Genomic DNA, 17947 nt, shown 5'->3' on the forward strand with positions numbered 1-17947 from the left:
AAATCTGCTTCAAATGTCTGTGCTGTTGGCTCGTCGCGTGAGTTAACATCAGTAAACGATACGATCGCGTGCTTCGTCATTCAATTGCGCTAACGGACTCCATTGTTGTTCTATGTATAACGTTACACTAGTCTGACTCTGACGTGCTTGCTACTTCTAAGGTCTAGTCGCATACAATAGTCCATAAACCGAATCATGTCCTCATAAACTGCTTGTAAAGACACAGAAATGTTGACAGGCCCCTAAATACAGTACATACCACAGAGACGGACGTCCTGAAGTTGCCGTTTCTCCTGTTCAATTTATTTCTGCCTCAGATTTGATTGTGGATCATTATCTGTATTAGCTGAGATAGATGGATTTCTCCACGCTTGAGGATGTCACCGCTGTGGTTGTGCTAGTCATTCTTTAGCTCCGCCCACAGGATACGCCTCCAGGCGCTCGTTTTTTTTCCGGAAAGACTCGGTACAGCCTATATTTCTTTTATAAATATGATAAAACTAAAGACTTTTCGGAGATATGAAGGATGCAATACTACTCCATAGGGACTCAAGATTGACATGAGATTGACTGAAACTGAGTGTTTCACCCCCCCCTTTAATTGATTTTAATAAATTATATTATTATTATTATTTAAAAATCTTTGAATTAATGATTTAATGACTCAGACTCCACTTTTTTCATTACTGGATTAACTCTGCATTTAATTTTTTTTTAATAGATCTCTTAAATGAATGATTCAGTGACACAAACCGTTGCTTCTCAAAAGAAAGCCTGTGTCTTAGCAAGGCTGCATATCTCGGCTGCTACATCAATATGCTCTTTCAAAGGTTGGTGTCTGAGTTAACTATGAAATTTAGGACAAAAATGATGTTTTTGGAGATGAAGGCATACATGTTATCTTTTGTTTTGGTGTACATGAATCACTTAACACTAAACTTCAAATAATGTAAGCCACTGGGAGATCACAGACAGTTGTCATCCACTGTATTGCATGAATGGTACGGTGACCATATTTTGATTACTGAAAACCAGGACACTTGGCCCAGCAATGATAAGCAAATGATACTCGAAGTTTATTCAAAGATACCTTATTAATTTCATTACATTTACAGTTTTTTTTATTCGCTTTGGTACAATTTTCACAAGTAAGGTGTACATTTTCAAAACTCTTAGTACAAAAATCCAAACTGATCACACTTGTAACGCAGCTAGTCATTCTTTCAAAACCTGATGTAATGTTTTCAGTCCACATAATCATTGTTTCAAACACAAGATTATTGGAATATGTAATGAGAACATTTGGTTTAATCACCAAAACCCAACAGTATGATCTTGTTTCAGTTTAGCACTTTTAACAGTCGGTTCATCCAACAGCAAACAATGCAAGATACACGTTTCAAATCAGCATTAGAAGTGCTGAAATTAATATGCTATAGTACTATAAAATACATATTACACAGTTTCATATTAGGCAATATGCTTACATTACTTACATTTACATAATCTATAATTTCCAAAATATCCATCCTATGTGTAATCAAGTGAAGGATCACTGAAGACATCCTCTACAATCATTTGGGCAAATTAGTTTTTATTTTTCAGATATAATTGTAACATAGGTGTATTTTCTATAATGTAACTAAATGAGAACAAAGCATAACAATTAGTGCACACATTAATTTGGATCAAGCCTGTCTTGAGCATTTGGCCATAGATTCTTGTCCACATCACAATGAATGTTCTCATTGTTCAAGCACCTTGGAAAAAACCTTTTGGCATGACGAATCCATGCTTGACATTGGTCTACATTGATGTCATCACATGCATCATCCATGGCCTGAAGGAGGGTGGCACGCTCAAGGGGATGGCGATCATAGACCTTCCACCTCCATGCTGAAAAAAATTCTTCAATAGGGTTGAGGAAAGGAGAGTATGGAGGCAGGTATAGGGTCATGAATCGAGGATGGGCCTAAAACCATTCTTGAACTACCTCTGCGTGATGAAAACTGACATTGTCCCACACAATTACATATGTGACCCCTTCACCTTGACAGGCTAGCTCAATTTCATTGAGAAACTCAATAAGATGTGCAGCATTGTAGGAGCCAAGTAATGGCCTACGTCCTAGGACACCATCTTCAGAGATAGCTGTGCACATAGAGATGTTTCCTCCACGTTGTCCAGGCACTTGGACAGTGGCCCGTTGGCCAATAATGTTACGTCCACGGCGACGAGTTTTGGCAAGGTTGAAGCCTGCTTCATCAACAAAAACGTACTTGTGATGGTTCACATCAGCATCAAGCACCATAACCCTATAAAAAAATATATTTTGGTTAGTTCTTTTTACAGTGTTGTTCCAATATGTGATGCTTCAAATAGTAACAGTAAAACAATATACAGTATAGTGCTGTACCTGAACATACTCAGCCCTTAGTTGTTTCACCCGGTCATTGTTTCTCTCAAAAGGCACCAGGTAAATGTGTTTCATTGATACCTGGTGCCGCTTTAAAAGGCGGGCTACTGTTGGTAGGCTGATGGATACCACATTGGCAAAGGTGTCATTGTTCTCCTCATTTGGCTGCTTTATTTCTGACAGCCGTATATCATTCCTGGCCCTCACCATTTCCACCACTGCCAACTCTTGCTGGTCGGTCAGCACACGGCCACGACCACCGCTGTGGGGTTTTCTGTTAATTCTAGGCATAGAACAGAGAATACTATCAATAGATCATGCTGTAAAAATACTGTAACATGTTTACATGCATTACAATTCACTGTGAATGTAATACAGTAGTATACATCTTCCACACTTACCGGTTTTCTTGGCGAAAGGTTCAGATGATAGAATTGACAGTTGATCTTTTTAGATTTGGCTCAACTAATCTGGCAGCTTCTGCCATAGTAAGGCCTCGGTTCACCACATGATCAATGATGATGGCCCGGACTTCATTAGAGACAACAGTTTTGCCTCCCCCTCTCCGATGACCAACCCTTTGATGGGCCCCACCTCTCTGACCTCTCTGACGTATCCCATGCCCACCTCTCTGACGGATCCCATGCCCACCTCTCCAACGGATCCCATGCCCACCTCTCTGACGGATCCCATGCCCACCTCTCGGATGGATCCCTCGTCCACGAGCTCTTCCAATTCCTTGCTGTCTATCATGGTCCATGTTGAAAGAAATTGCCAGTGTAAAAAGTTTACACCCTGACTTTTATATCTAATGTCCAATTGTGGTTACCCCATCTGAAATCAATTAGCAAGAATGAGTTTTCATCAGGTGTGGTCAATTTTTATGTTCGTACAAACACATTTTATTTCTGTAGTCCTCAATCCATATACTGTATTGCTGAAATGGAAATATATAGGTTCACCAAATGGTTCAGTGATTAACCATTAAGATCAGTTGGATTAAGTGTTGGTCAAATGTATTTACACAAATCAGATGAGAAGCATATCAATATTATTGTGAGCATTGCATTGTGAAAGACAATTACTTCATATGAAAGGTAATTCTTGATGACACACTGATTAAGTGTTATGAAAAAGTGAATGTGTAATTTTGTGCGTTGTACTTAGTCAATTGAACATGTGATTACATGTTTGAAAAAACAGAGTTTTTGATGATCTGCTTTGAGTTTTGTACTAACAGTCGTGAGGTTTTACTAGGGCTGTCCTCGACTAAGGATTTAGACAATCGAATCAGAATTGTCGAATCTCCCTATGGTCGACTGATAGTCGAATCATCTGTGTGTGTGAATGGGTTGGGAGGGGCACGACACTTTCAGCAGAAGGGTAAAACTATTTTTATTTTCCTTTACACACTGCACACAGCAACAACTTTTAATAAAGCGACCAAAACTGCCTGCCAACTGACAGACGAACTGACAATGGCTTTTTTATTTAGGTTTAAATAGCCTGAAAGGTAATGTGGTGGATAAACATTAATAAACCGTTTTCTCATAACATGTTAAAGCCATGATCGAAATACAGAACATCACACAAATATATAAAAAAACATTTTGATAAATAAACCTAAAAAAATACCTGCCTAGAGAGGAAAAGAACACTTAGAGTGCGTTTACATGCACGTTCTGAAGCCGATTGTGCCTAAAGCGGGTGAAGACGTACGCGAAGCTCAGCCCCGTGCGCCTCAGGATCTCACTCACACCACCACCTGACGCGCACATTATATACACGTGAGCTCAATTTTGAATTGACTGACAGATGAGCTGCACGAAAGCACTCTGTGGTGCAGCAGGATTTTAAACAACTTCCTGAGTGGCCGCGGACAGGCGCTGAATGCTGCCGCCGGTGTGTGTAAACTCATTGAACGTGTTCTAATTTTAAAGGCGCGGTGCGAAGCTCAGCGCCCTTAAAGGGGTCGCACACCGATGCTCAGCTCAGCTCAGCGCCGCTACACGTTTTTAAAATATTGAGCACCCCCATGTTTCCAAAATGGTATGATCCTCGTTTCATAACCCCCGCGAAGATTCGACTGTGAGATCAGTGGTCGAATCAGGGTCCGCATATCGATGCATCGAATCTTCGACTATTCGGGGTCACCCCTAGGTTTTACCACATACATTTTTTTGATACAAAGTATTTTTTCATATTTAAGTTTTAATAGTACAGTATAATAATATACAAACCCAATTCCGAAAAAGTTGGGACACTGTACAAACTGTGAATAAAAAGAATGCAATAATTTACAAATCTAGATAACAGATAATAGATAACATATCAAATGTTGAAAGTGATACATTTTTAAATGTCATGCCAAATATATTGGCTCATTTTGGATTTCATGAGAGATACACATTCCAAAAAATGTTGGACAGGGAGCAAATAGGGGACGGAAAAGTTAAATGTACATATAAGAAAGAGCTGGAGGACCAATGTGCAACTTATTAGGTCAATTGGCAACATGATTGGGTATAAATAGAACCTCTCAGAGTGGCAGTGTCTCTCAGAAGTCAAGATGGGCAGAGGATCACCAATTCCCCAATGCTGCAGTGAAAAATTGTGGAGCAATATCAGAAAGGAGTTTCTCAGAGAAAAATTGCAAAGTTATCATCATGATAAGAAGTTATCATCATCTACAGTGCATAATATCATCCAAAGATTCAGAGAATCTGGAACAATCTCTGTGCGGGAAGAGTCAAGGCAACCATACTGGATGCCCGTGATCTTCAGGCCCTTAGACGGCATTGCATCACCTACAGGAATGCTACTGTAATGGAAATCACAACATGGGCTCAGGAATACTTCCAAAAAACATTGTCGGTGAACACAATCCACCGTGCCATTTGCCAACTAAAAGTCTATAGGTTAAAAAAGAAACCATATCTAAACATGATCCAGTAGCGCAGGCATTTTCTCTGGGTCAAGGCTAATTTAAAATGGACTGTGACAAAGTGGAAAACTGTTCTGTGGTCAGACGAATCAAAATTTTAAGTTCTTTTTGGAAAACTGGGACGCCATGTCATCCAGACTAAAGAGGACAAGGACAACCTAAGTTGTTAGCAGCACTCAGTTCAGAAGCCTGCATCTCTGATGGTATGGGGTTGCATGAGTGCATGTGGCATGGGCAGCTTACACATCTGGAAAGGCACATCACTGCTGACAGGTATATCCAAGTCCTAGAACAACATATGCTCCCATCCAGACGTCGGCTCTTTCAGGGTAGAGTGCGGATCGGGCCGCATTTTTCTGTCCGAGCCCGACCCGCGTCTGACAGACCAGTAACCGAACCCGACCCGAGCCCGACAGGCATTAAAATATTTATGTCCGAGCCCGACCCGAGCCCGACAGTTAAAATCTATTTTTTCCCCCTCATATACTAATGACATGCACGTTTGTTTGTGTGGAAAGTCCGCTTTTATTAAGCAACTGTAAGGAAGGCATTCTGAAATGTTTAATGTTACAGACGAGCGCATCAGCACGCGCATGGGGCATCAAACCTCACACAGAGCCCAATCAAATAGCCAACTGAAATTAAATGAACAAAGGTCTGCTAAAAATGGCCCAAGCTAACAGAACAAAACATTAACGTAACACAATTGACATGCTTATTGAAATGAAAGTCATCTTACCAATTTTCTCAAACTGTATGGTTCCTAAACTGCAACATGGGATCTATTTACATAATCTATCCATCAAAGTTTAGGCTAATCGAGGTTTTATGCAGAAAAAGGATTGCATCAACTGTGGATGGCTTCAAGGCTGTCCTGCTGCCAGCAGCGCTGAAGTTGCGCTCACTGGAATGACGAGGATGCCGCGGGCAATATGCACGCACATGTTGCGCGTTGTTGTCACGGCGACATAAAAATTTTTCCGCATGCAGGAAGACGGATGTTAGGGTAATATTTTACATTTATTTTAGTCACAGAAACAAACCATTGCATCAAGTTAAACAGACCCATTGGCTACTTGCATAATAAGCAGTTTTAAATTTAAAAGGTTCAATGCCTTATCGCGCTGACGTGACCGAGCCCGACCCGAACCCGAACGTCATTTCTAAATATCTGTCCGAACCCGGCCCGACCCGCCGGGTACCGTCGGAACCCGTCGGGCTCGGGTCGGGTATCCATCCTCTATTTCAGGGAAGACCTTGCATTTCCAACATGACAATGTCAGACCACATACTGCATCAATTACAACATCCAACATGTCCATTACAACATGTCCGGATACTGAAATGGCCATCCTGCAGTCCAGATCTTTCACCCATAGAAAACATTTGGCACATTATAAAGAGGAAGATGCGAGTGAAGATCTAAGGCAGTTGAGCAACTAAGCCTGTATTAGACAATAATGGGACCAAATTCCTATTCCTAAACTTGAGCAAATATGTTTCCCCAGTCCCCAAATAAAAGATAGAGGGGATGCCACACAATGGTAAACATGGCCTTGTCCCAACTTTTTTGGAATGTGTAGCTCTCATGAAATCTAAAATGAGCCACTATTTGGCATGACATTTCAAAATGTCTCACTTTCAACATTTGATATGTCATCTTTTTTGTATTCTGAATAAAATATAGAAATTTGAAACTTCCAAATCATTCCATTCTGTTTTTGTTCACAATTTGTACAGTGCCCCAACTTTTTTGCAATCAGGTTTGTAATCATCCTGTTTTCATCCTGAGGGGTTGGGAACATGTGCCGCCATGCTAGACCGTTTCTTTATGGCGTTTAACCTCTTAAACTCCGTGGACCCTGTGCAGGGACGGGAATGACATCCTCATGTATATACTTTCCATTTTAAATGTCTGTGGAGGAGCTATGATGTCATATGTGGTATCATTTGAAAGCTTCTCTACTTACTAAGAGTCTCTACTTTCTGGAGATATGCATCACTTTGGCATTTGTTTTACACAAAGTAATGTATTTACACTAAATTACTCTGGTTCCATTTCCGCCTGGATTTGGCCAAAATGGTAGGCCAAATCCAGGCGGAAATCCCAAAAAATGGCCCTGAGGTTAATGCTAAATGCCTATAAGGTTGTACTGCACTAGGAAGGTAACTGACTCACTAGATTGCAGCCTTTCGTTTGAGAAGCACCCTACAGCTTGCTGATGATTCTGGAATTTCGATCAAATACATGCTATATTTTGCGGTGTATAAAACGAAGCTGGTCAGGTTCTGGTCCTAAGAAACTCACTCCAACCCAGGACCAGCTTAAACCCACCCAAACCAGCTGCCATGGTTCAAAACATGCCTAACAAGCAAATGCAGTTTTTTTTTCAACAGGGATGAATCCCAGTCACAGCAGCAATCTTTCACCCCTCCACAATGTTTATGGCCCTCCACCATTTTTATAATAAGTTTATGGCATCGCCAACTCAGAAACGAGTTGTATCACAAACTGTACAATGTATCAAAATGAGTGGTACTGTAGTACTGTACTGTTGTACTGTAGTCCCAGTAGTAATGTAAATTTGACTTGAAAGGCCATTCATGTCCACTCCGACAGTACATAAAGGCATAATTAGTGGCAGGACTTGAGAACACACAACAACAACAACAATCTGGCACAAGACATAACACACAGAGAGGATAGATATTTTGGATAAAGTGGTAGGGTAACGAGGAAGAGCAGGTCAAGCAAAATTAACTACTAATGAAATAACATGGAGGCGGGCCAAGACATTAGACAGGAAAGAATATGGCACATGGAAACAAACATGACCAAAACCATGTGCGCAAACCAAACTATCAATACAAGAGCACATGGCCAGTGAAACACAATCCCAAGCCATGTGCTCAACAAACACAAGACTAGACAAGAGCACCAGGTGAGGGAAAAAACAATTAGTAGAACATGACAAGAGCACACAGCTAAAGAACAAGATCAAAAGCCCAACCTCAAACAAAATCACAACACATAAGCACATGAACTGGGGAATAAAAGACAAAACATGGAGCATAAGCATCGGACGCATGAGCATTATTTATTTATTTATTTAATTTATTTATTCTGACATACAGTGCAGGTGGAGCTTCAGTTGGTAGGGACTGTTCCTGCGAGAGCAGGTACTGCTCCCAGCAGAGAAAGTGAACAGAGGAACTGTCAGCGTAGGTCAGGGGAACGTGAAAAGTGAATAGCTGTCAAAACAGTAAAAGCTATGACACAACACTCGAGCTGACAATGAACACTAGAATGAGCACTGTGCCATTGGGATGACATTTTATTAACTATAGTGGTGCCAACACCACTGCCAGTGGTGTTAATATAGTTTTAAGGGTCTTAAGACTTTTAAGAAATACTGAAGAATCCAAGAAAGCATCATATATTTAGACATAATAGGCAAGGCAAGGCAAGGCAAGGCAAGTTTATTTATATAGCACATTTCATACACAATGGCAATTCAAAGTGCTTTACATAGAAAGGAATTAAAATAGGGCTAAAATAAGAAAAAGAATACAATGTAAAGAGAATTAAAAGTAATAAAATGATGATAACCAAAGAAAAGAACAGGTAAACTAAAACAGTTATAAAAAAAATATTTAAAAAATGGTGCATAGATAAGGTGCAATCAGTCGGACATACAGTGGCACAGTGCTCATTCAGTAAATGCACAGCTAAACAGATGTGTTTTGAGTCTGGATTTGAATGTGGCTACTGTTGGAGCACATCTGATCTGTTCAGGAAGCCGGTTCCAACTACGGCTAGCATAATAGCTAAAGGCAGACTCTCCTTGCTTTGAGTGAACTCTTGGTATTTCTAACTGACTTGATCCTGCTGATCTGAGTGATCTGTTGGGTTTGTATTTAATCAGCATATCTGCGATGTATTGAGGTCCTAGGTCATTGAGTGATTTATAAACAAGTAATAGTACTTTAAAATCGATTCTAAATGTAACTGGAAGCCAGTGTAAAGACCTGAGGACTGGTGTGATATGGTCATATTTTCTGGTTCTGCTCAGAATCCTGGCAGCAGCATTCTGTATGAGCTGCAGCTGTCTAATGGTCTTTTTGGGAAGGCCAGTGAGAAGGCCATTACAATAGTCCACCCTACTGGTGATGAAAGCGTGAACCAGTTTCTCTAAGTCTTGCCTGGAGACAAAACATCTAATCCTTGCAATATTTTTCAGATGATAGTATGCTGATTTAGTTATTGCTTTGACATGACTCCTGAAACTCAGGTCTGACTCCAAAATCACTCCAAGATTCCTGACTTGATTTTTTGTTATCAGACCTTTAGCCTCAAGATACGCGTTCACCTTGAAAATTTCATCTTTGTTTCCAAATGTAATGATTTCAGTTTTGTCTTTGTTTAACTGAAGATAGTTTTGGCACATCCAGTTGTTAACTTCATCAATGCATTTGCACAGCGAGTCAATGAGGCTGTAGTCATTAGGTGACAGTGCTAAGTAGAGCTGGGTGTCGTCAGCATAGCTGTGGTAAGCAATATTGTTCTTTTTCATTATTTGGCTCAGTGGCAGCATATACAGGTTAAACAGGAGAGGTGCTAGAATTGACCCTTGTGGGACTCCGTATGTCATGGACGTCCACTCAGACTTATGGTCTCCTATACTCACATAATAACCTCTCCCTTCTAAGTATGATCGGAACCATCTGAGGACCATCCCAGAAAGCCCGACCCAGTTTTCCAGCCTGTCTAGAAGTATGTTGTGGTCAACAGTGTCGAATGCAGCACTGAGATCGAGTAGAACCAGAATTGATGTTTTGCCTGTATCAGTATTTAAGCGAATATCATTTATAATCTTTATGAGCGCTGTCTCTGTGCTGTGATGCGGTCGGAAACCCGATTGAAAATTGTCAAAGAATCCGTTTGAGTTTAAGAATTTGTTTAGTTGATTGAAAACAACTTTTTCGATGATTTTGCCTATGAAGGGGAGATTTGAGATTGGTCTGTAGTTGCTCAGTATGGAGTTATCTAGATTTCTCTTTTTCAGAAGAGGCTTAACTATTGCAGTTTTAAGGGCGGTTGGAAAAGTCCCGTAGAGAAGTGAGGAGTTCACCACTTCTAGGAGATCTGCTTCCAAACAGTTAAACACACTTTTGAAAAAAGAAGTGGGGAGTGCGTCAAGGGTGCAGGTTGATGTTTTAAGATGCTGTACTGTGTCTTCTAAAATTTTACCGTCAATTGTTTCGAAATCAGACATAGTAATTTTCCGAGGGTTTGGTTTGATCTGACTGACCCCAGAGCAATTAGAGGATGTGCTGATCGCCTTTCTGATATTTTTGATTTTCTCTGAGAAGAAGGAAGCAAACTCACTGCATTTGCTGTCTGAGAGCATTTCTCTGGGAATGTGACTCGGGGGGTTTGTTAGTCTGTCAACAGTAGCAAAAAGAGTGCGCGTGTTGTTTATGTGTTTGTTTATAATATTTGAGAAGAAGGTCTGTCTAGCTTTGCCTAGTTCAACATTGAAAGCATGAAGGCTGTCTTTATAGATGTTATAGTGGACTACAAGTTTTGTCTTCCGCCACTTTCGTTCAGATTTTCTGCATTGTCTTTTCATTATTTGAACTGCTGTTGAGTTTCTCCATGGTGCCTTTTGTTTGCCACTCTTTTTCCTGACTTTCAGAGGGGCAATATCATCAATTACACTCTTAACTTTTGAGTTAAAGGAGTCAAGGAGAAAATCAACAGAGTCTGCAGATATGCTTGGTTTTAGAGATAAAGCCTTCATAAACAGCACATTAGTGTTCTCATTTAAGCATCTCTTTTTGACAGAGACAGATCTAGCTTCAATGGCAGGAGTGATTGATATGTCAAAGAAAATACAGAAATGATCAGACAGTGCCACATCCTTAATAACAATCGATGAAATGTTTAGACCCTTACTGATAAGTAAATCTAGAGTGTGTCCACGATTGTGTGTGGGTCCATTTACATGCTGTGTCAAATCAAAAGTGTTAAGAACAGTCATGAGCTCTTTTGTTGTACTGGATTCAATATTATCTATGTGAATGTTAAAATCCCCAGCAATAGCAAAACAGTCGAACTCTGAGGAAATTATTGATAACAGTTCTGTAAATTCCTCAATAAAGGCTGGAGAGTACTTTGGAGGCCTGTAAACAATGATAAGCAGGATGCGTGGAGAACCTTTTAACACAATACCCAGATATTCTAGAGACAAATAATCACCAAATGATACTTGCTTACATTGATAGAAATCTTTAAAAAGAGCAGCAACACCCCCACCTCTCCTAACTGCTCTGCAAACACTCATAAAAGTAAAGTTAGGAGGGGCTGCTTCATTGAGGACTGTTGCACTACAGTTTTCTTCTAACCACGTTTCATTTAGAAGCAAAAAATCAAGGTTGTTTGTGGTTATTAAGTCGCTGACTAGGAATGATTTGTTCTTAAGTGAACAGATGTTTAAAAGTGCTAACTTAACAGTATTAATTTTTTCACCCACATTAGTCTCAGTTTGACAGGTAACAGGCAGCAGATTATATTGGTTTGTTAAACGGCCTGACAAGGCCTTAGACTTTCTTTCACGTAACAGAACAGAGATAGAGAAAGAGGCAGGCACACTGGGTTCCCACTTGTTTTGTAAACATTTGATAAAGTTACTGTTATCATAGCGGGGACCCAAAACACATCACTGAGAGCTGGAATCAGTTGTTTTTGGTTCACCTACAACAGATGGAGGAGGGTGTGGGCCCTGGCGTTGTGACCGAAGAAATCTCACAGGAGGAGGGGGAGCTGGGCCCACAGGCTTTGGTGGTTGTGGGGCTCGACGCTTTTTGGTTGATTTGGTTGGTTGATAATAGACAAAGCACAAGGCAAATTAATGCAGTAATTACACAAAGATTACATATTGACAGCTTTGAAAATTTGTTCCCTTTCAAGGAAACTAGCGCTGTGTCGACAATCATGCTGTGGGAATGCCTCACACCTAGGGAAGGAGGCCATATAGTGTGTTCCTCCCCATGAGTCTGGATTCTACAGCCGGTAATTTATAATTCCAAAAAAGGACGGGGAGTTGCGTCACATTTTGGATCTGCATTAACTGAACTAGTCAGTTATGTAGCTCAAATTCAAAATGTTAACTCTGGCTCTAAGGTTCGCTTTCAGGGCGATTCATACCAATATCGGGTTCTTCCTTTTATTTTAGCTTTATTTATAAAGCACCTTTTAAAACAGTGTTTACAAAGTGCTTTACAAAAGATAAATGCACAGAAAAAAACATGCATACACATATAGAAACAAATTAGATTATAAAATACAACAGTACAATAAATTGTGAAAAAGTCCTCGTGAACAAATGTGTTTTGAGATACTTTTGTAAGGCTGGAAAAACCTAGTAGATTCCGAAATGTCTAATCGCTCTGAGAAAACAAAGGAAATTAGCATCTGAACTTATTCATACACTTAGAGTCTCTGTCCGAGACGACATCACACTGAGTGAACATTTACATGCCTTTCCTTTCACATGAAACTTCCCCCAAACTCCTGCTGCCCCTCATATTGAAATCACCTGAAATGCACCAGAAATCTCTTTGTTACAATGTCAATCCTCACGATACAGTATTATATGTGTTTGATATCATTTGAAATGTCTCAGTGCGACTGGTACAAATATCTCTACTCCACAGAAGTAAACTAGAACATCCTAAAAGTTTTACGAGTTTAAAGATATCTTTCCTTGGTGTATGGTGGGTGTGGCTTTCAGCCATTTGGCCTCTCTTCTAATCAAGTCTATAGGACCTGATCAATGCAAATTCCTATTGTGAACTGGTGTTTTCATTTGAAAGAGTTTCAAATGGTTCTGGGTATGTATCTGGTTCTGGGTATTTAAAGAATTGTTGCAAAGAGCTCAGGGCTCGATACTGTACTCAGGTCAGCCCGTAATGCTGGAAGTTTTAGCCCATGCAGCATTATGTAACCTTGATAAGTCAGGTATACATCTCATTCTTTACTCCAGAGTATTTGATGTGAAGTATACCTTTGAATTGATTATGTAATTGGCATTATATATTTACCTGACTGTTAATAAATTGTTTCACTTTGATTGATTCTGACTTGCTCTGGAATTATTCAGGTTATAAACGGACAATTTCAACAAAGGGTTAAACGGAATAATTAAATGTGTACTTAAACTATTAAATATAAATCACCAAATAACCAATTGGCATTCTAACCTAAATTCTAAATTATCATTAAATGGAGTCAGATAACGAGGAATTGGAATAAAATCCCCTTTTCCCTGCTGAAAAGACGAACGCGCAGCGACCTTCAACCGCCGATCGTTAGCCTCCATTGGGACGATTGGGCGGCCTTACACTTTTAAAAGTGAATCTGTACGCTTTCCCCCAATTGCTCTGCTCCCGGAAATTCTGGAGAGAGTTTGCTGGGACAACGTCTGTCTTCTCTTAGTAGCCTCGCTGTGGCTGGTTCTCAGCCCTTGTGTCCAGATTATACTTTAACTTTTAACTTTTCGCATGTTAACCTTTGTGTATTTGACAGTATTAGCGCAGTAAGACTACTTAGTCCAGTAATCATGTGTGTTTGACAGGATTTTAGTGCGCGCGCTCTGCGCATGTTAAAACTGCATAAGCACACAAATTAAATTAAATGCACTAACTTTAGTGCATATGATTGGATATTTGCTCATATCAGAGCATAGACTCAAAGGCACAATCAAACGGAGAGAAATAAAAATAATCAATTAAATGCAAAACAGAATCACAAGCACATATTGAACCATGAAGGTTACAGACGTAATTGAGATGTTTCTGCTTCAGCATACAAAATAAAACATTTAGGGCCCTATTTTAACGATCTGAAACGCAAGTGTCAAAGCGCGAAGCGCAAGTAACTTTGTGGGCGGGTCTCGGCGCTGTTGCTATTTTCCCGGCGGGATAAATGGCTCTTGCGCCCGGCGCAAATCTAAAATGGATTGGTCCGAAGTAGCTTCATTATTCATAGGTGTGGTTTGGGCGTAACGTGAATAAACCAATTAGAGCGTCATCCAACATTCCCTTTAAAAGCAGGTGCGCAAGTTCCATTATGGATTGCTATTATTATGGCATATTTACCAGGCGCACGCCAGGAGCGGTTCACAGCCGAGGAGACTGATGTTCTTGTAAGAGCAGTGAAAGACAGAGAAGTTGTGTTGTATGGGGATGGGAGAAACCCACCCAAAATAGAGTCGGTTAAACAGGCGTCGGTTAAACAGTTTTTTCAGTTTTTCAGTTGATTTTTTTTCTTGGTTCTTGACGGACAAACCAATTTGTCAGATGTCCTTACATATATGTCTTGCCACTATTGGGCAAACAGGTCGGATCCTTAATTACTACAATTAGCCTGAATAATTTGTAAGCTAGATTTATGCCTATTTTTTTTTACATCTTCGTGGCACACCACAATGATTTCTGTCTTCTCATGTGCTAATACTTTTTTAGTGTAACAATTTATGATTTGCAAAAATAACTGTTGCATCTGTGTAGATTACATGAGCAAAGTGTATGCGCATTGTGCACGCTATACATTATGGTGCAAAATAGGAATGACACATGCGTCAGTATACAAAGTCAATTGCGCTGGGTGCAAGATAGGGCCCTTAATAGTGAGATGAAGTTTAAAATAAGAAATTAACATTACAAAATAAACCCAAATGCAAGATCTAAAGACACAATTATGAGAAATAAAAAGTTACAAACTTTCATAAATAAAGGAGCAATTATTAAAAGTAAAGTTACAGTTACAAGAAATTGTGCTGCAGTTCTAAAATTAAAGCTGCACAATGGCGAGGAATACAACAAAAATGGTCTTTAATTTAAAATCCAACTTGGATTAAAATCCAAATAAGCAAAGTAACACAAACAAAAAACTGTGAGAAATCCCTTAAAAAACAAAAATATATTGCAGTATATTGGAAAATATCATGTAATACATTAGGCAATATATTCAAATATATGGGATTTAATATTTATATTCTCCAATATATTGCAATATATATGAAAGCGGCAATCATTTGTATATTGTGCAATATATTACAGGAATATATAATATATTGTATAATACCATCAATATATTATTCCATGTATTTACAATATATTATAATATTTTACAAGTAATATATTAGTAAATATATTTTCCTTTTGTAGGGGATGAAGGCTTAAATACACATGGGAGTAAAGAAAAAAAAATCTAACACAGGAGCTTAACATAATCAGTAAACAAGGAAACTAAAAGGGAAACAGGAAAAAGGAAAACATAAAGAAAGCTAAAACAGTCACATTGCAAGATATAGACCTGGTTGCATTAGCACGCAAATGAAATGGATTAAACCTTTAATAAAAAGGACATTTAATAAGCTTTTATAAATGTGCCTTAGAAGAAAACAAAAACATTATTGGGGTGCTTGAGACAAAACGATGGCATTGACATATTTTAAGAAGTTGTTTTCAGTTAAAAGATCTCAAATGTGCATTTTAGTCTGGGACTAGGCTTAAGTCTTATCTTTGAAACTTGGAGATAAAGAAAAAAACGAACAAACATCAATTGTAGAATCAGAATCAACCGCTAACACAAGGAGAATGATTATTAATAACATCTACACACTAGGTGGTCAAAAATGCATAGAGAATACTTGGAGAGTGTGATTCATGGCGAATTGATTGTTCAAACCTGAGGCAAGGAATTCATAGTCAGCCACCTGCCTGGGAGTGTGATTACTTCAGAGATTGCTCATCTGAAATCAAAACTATAATTTTTTCCCCCTCAGGACTGTCTGCGTCGTCACTGTCCTGATGAGGAGATGGTGCCATGTAAACTGAGCTTCCTCAATTTGTTTCTCATAACCCATAATTATACAACACAAAATTCTGCTCATCAGCTTGTGCAGTAAAAGATATGTTATGTATGTGGCAAAAGATTGAACATTTCCCTTTAAAAGGTTAGTTCACTTCATTAAAGACGCCATGAAATGGAAGTTGCGATAGTCTTTTCTTCACTACTGTTACGTGAAACGGTTTGTAAGGTGGAACATGATTTTGAATAATTGATTGGCTCAATCTCATGTGAGTGACATGTTGTTCTGCCCTTGCAGCACATCATCAGAGAAGATAAGAGAGATGTCGCTGCAAGTGGCAAGTTAATTTGAAACAAGATTATGAGGGGACATTAATTAAATAAATAATTATTTTCACAGATAAATTATATATATATATATATATATATATATATATATATATATATATATATATATATATATATATATATATATATATATATATATATATATATATATATATATATATACTGCAATATTCCGTAAAAAAGAAAGAAGAATTGTCCATTTTTATTTCATGGTGACATTAAAGGTGTCATATTTGTTGTTTCTTTTGACCAAAATGAACTTTTCTCTCTCCTCAGAAATGGACTCGGTGAGGATTATCCTTTACTCACTTGTCTTTCTCCTGAGTGTGTTTGGGAACCTGCTGATCATTGTGGTTCTGATAGTAAACAAGAGAATGAGGACTGTCACCAACTCCTTCCTGCTCTCGCTGGCCATTAGTGATCTCATGATGGCCATCTTCTGCATGCCCTTTAATCTCATCCCCAGCCTTCTGGAGGACTTCATTTTTGGAGCTGCAATGTGCAAGACAGTCGCCTATTTCATGGGTGAGGAGCATTTAATTAAGCTTTCTCAAGTGGAAGATTCATGTTCGATTCTTCTTTTTCTGCCAAAGCATTGTTCAATAATGTATTAAACACTAAAGTAAACTTTAATTTTAGAGCCAATCTAAAAAGCCTATAATGGTTACATTTTTAGATAATAAGGGTTGGAACTAAACTCTGCTGGGCAGTGGCACTTGAGGGCCAACATTTGTCTCCTCCTGCTCTGTTTGTAGGCTGAACATCAGGTTTGTAATTTGTAACAAAATCTGGTTTGCTATGCCAAGCATGCATTTTAATTACATTTGGCATTTTATCATTAATTATGTGAATTTTATGGCATAATTACAGGCATAATTACAGGCATAAATCTGTATTGTTTTTACTTGTCAGAGTAACTTTTTGTACAAGGACTAGGCGTTTATAAAAGTGTTGTAGTGGTTTGTGTTGCCAGTAAAGAGAAAAATAACAATCAAAATTAAATTTTTTAGAAGTGACTAAACGATTGAACATGGTAGTTTATTAGGATGTCATCATCTATTTTGAGAGCATGCGCGCACACACAAACAAACACACACACACACACACACACACACACACACACACACACACACACACACACACACACACACACACACACACACACACACACACACATACACGTCTATATTACCAAGAGGGGACTATCACTCTACACTATCCAAGAGGGGACCTGTGTTTCTAGTCATTTTGAAGAAACAAAAATCACATACAAAATTTTCTTTTAAGGTCCTTATTCATAATATAACTTCAAATAAGCATTTGTTTATTTTTTTACAAATATGCCAAGAGGGGACCTGAA

The 17947-nt window shown here is 38.9% G+C and overlaps 1 protein-coding gene across 1 annotated transcript in view; it reads left to right on the forward strand.

Annotated features, from left to right (window-relative positions):
* Positions 1 to 17947, forward strand: part of cckbra (cholecystokinin B receptor a) — a 75153-nt gene that overhangs the window by 8089 nt on the left and 49117 nt on the right. Inside the window, exon 2 of the mRNA XM_067441510.1 lies at positions 16864 to 17112. Coding sequence (XP_067297611.1) covers positions 16866 to 17112 — 247 coding nt within the window. The 5' untranslated portion in view covers positions 16864 to 16865. The remainder of the gene's footprint in view (positions 1 to 16863; positions 17113 to 17947) is intronic.

The sequence above is a fragment of the Pseudorasbora parva genome, chromosome 4 (assembly GCF_024679245.1).
Source record: "Pseudorasbora parva isolate DD20220531a chromosome 4, ASM2467924v1, whole genome shotgun sequence".
Classification (NCBI taxonomy): Eukaryota; Metazoa; Chordata; class Actinopteri; order Cypriniformes; family Gobionidae; genus Pseudorasbora; species Pseudorasbora parva.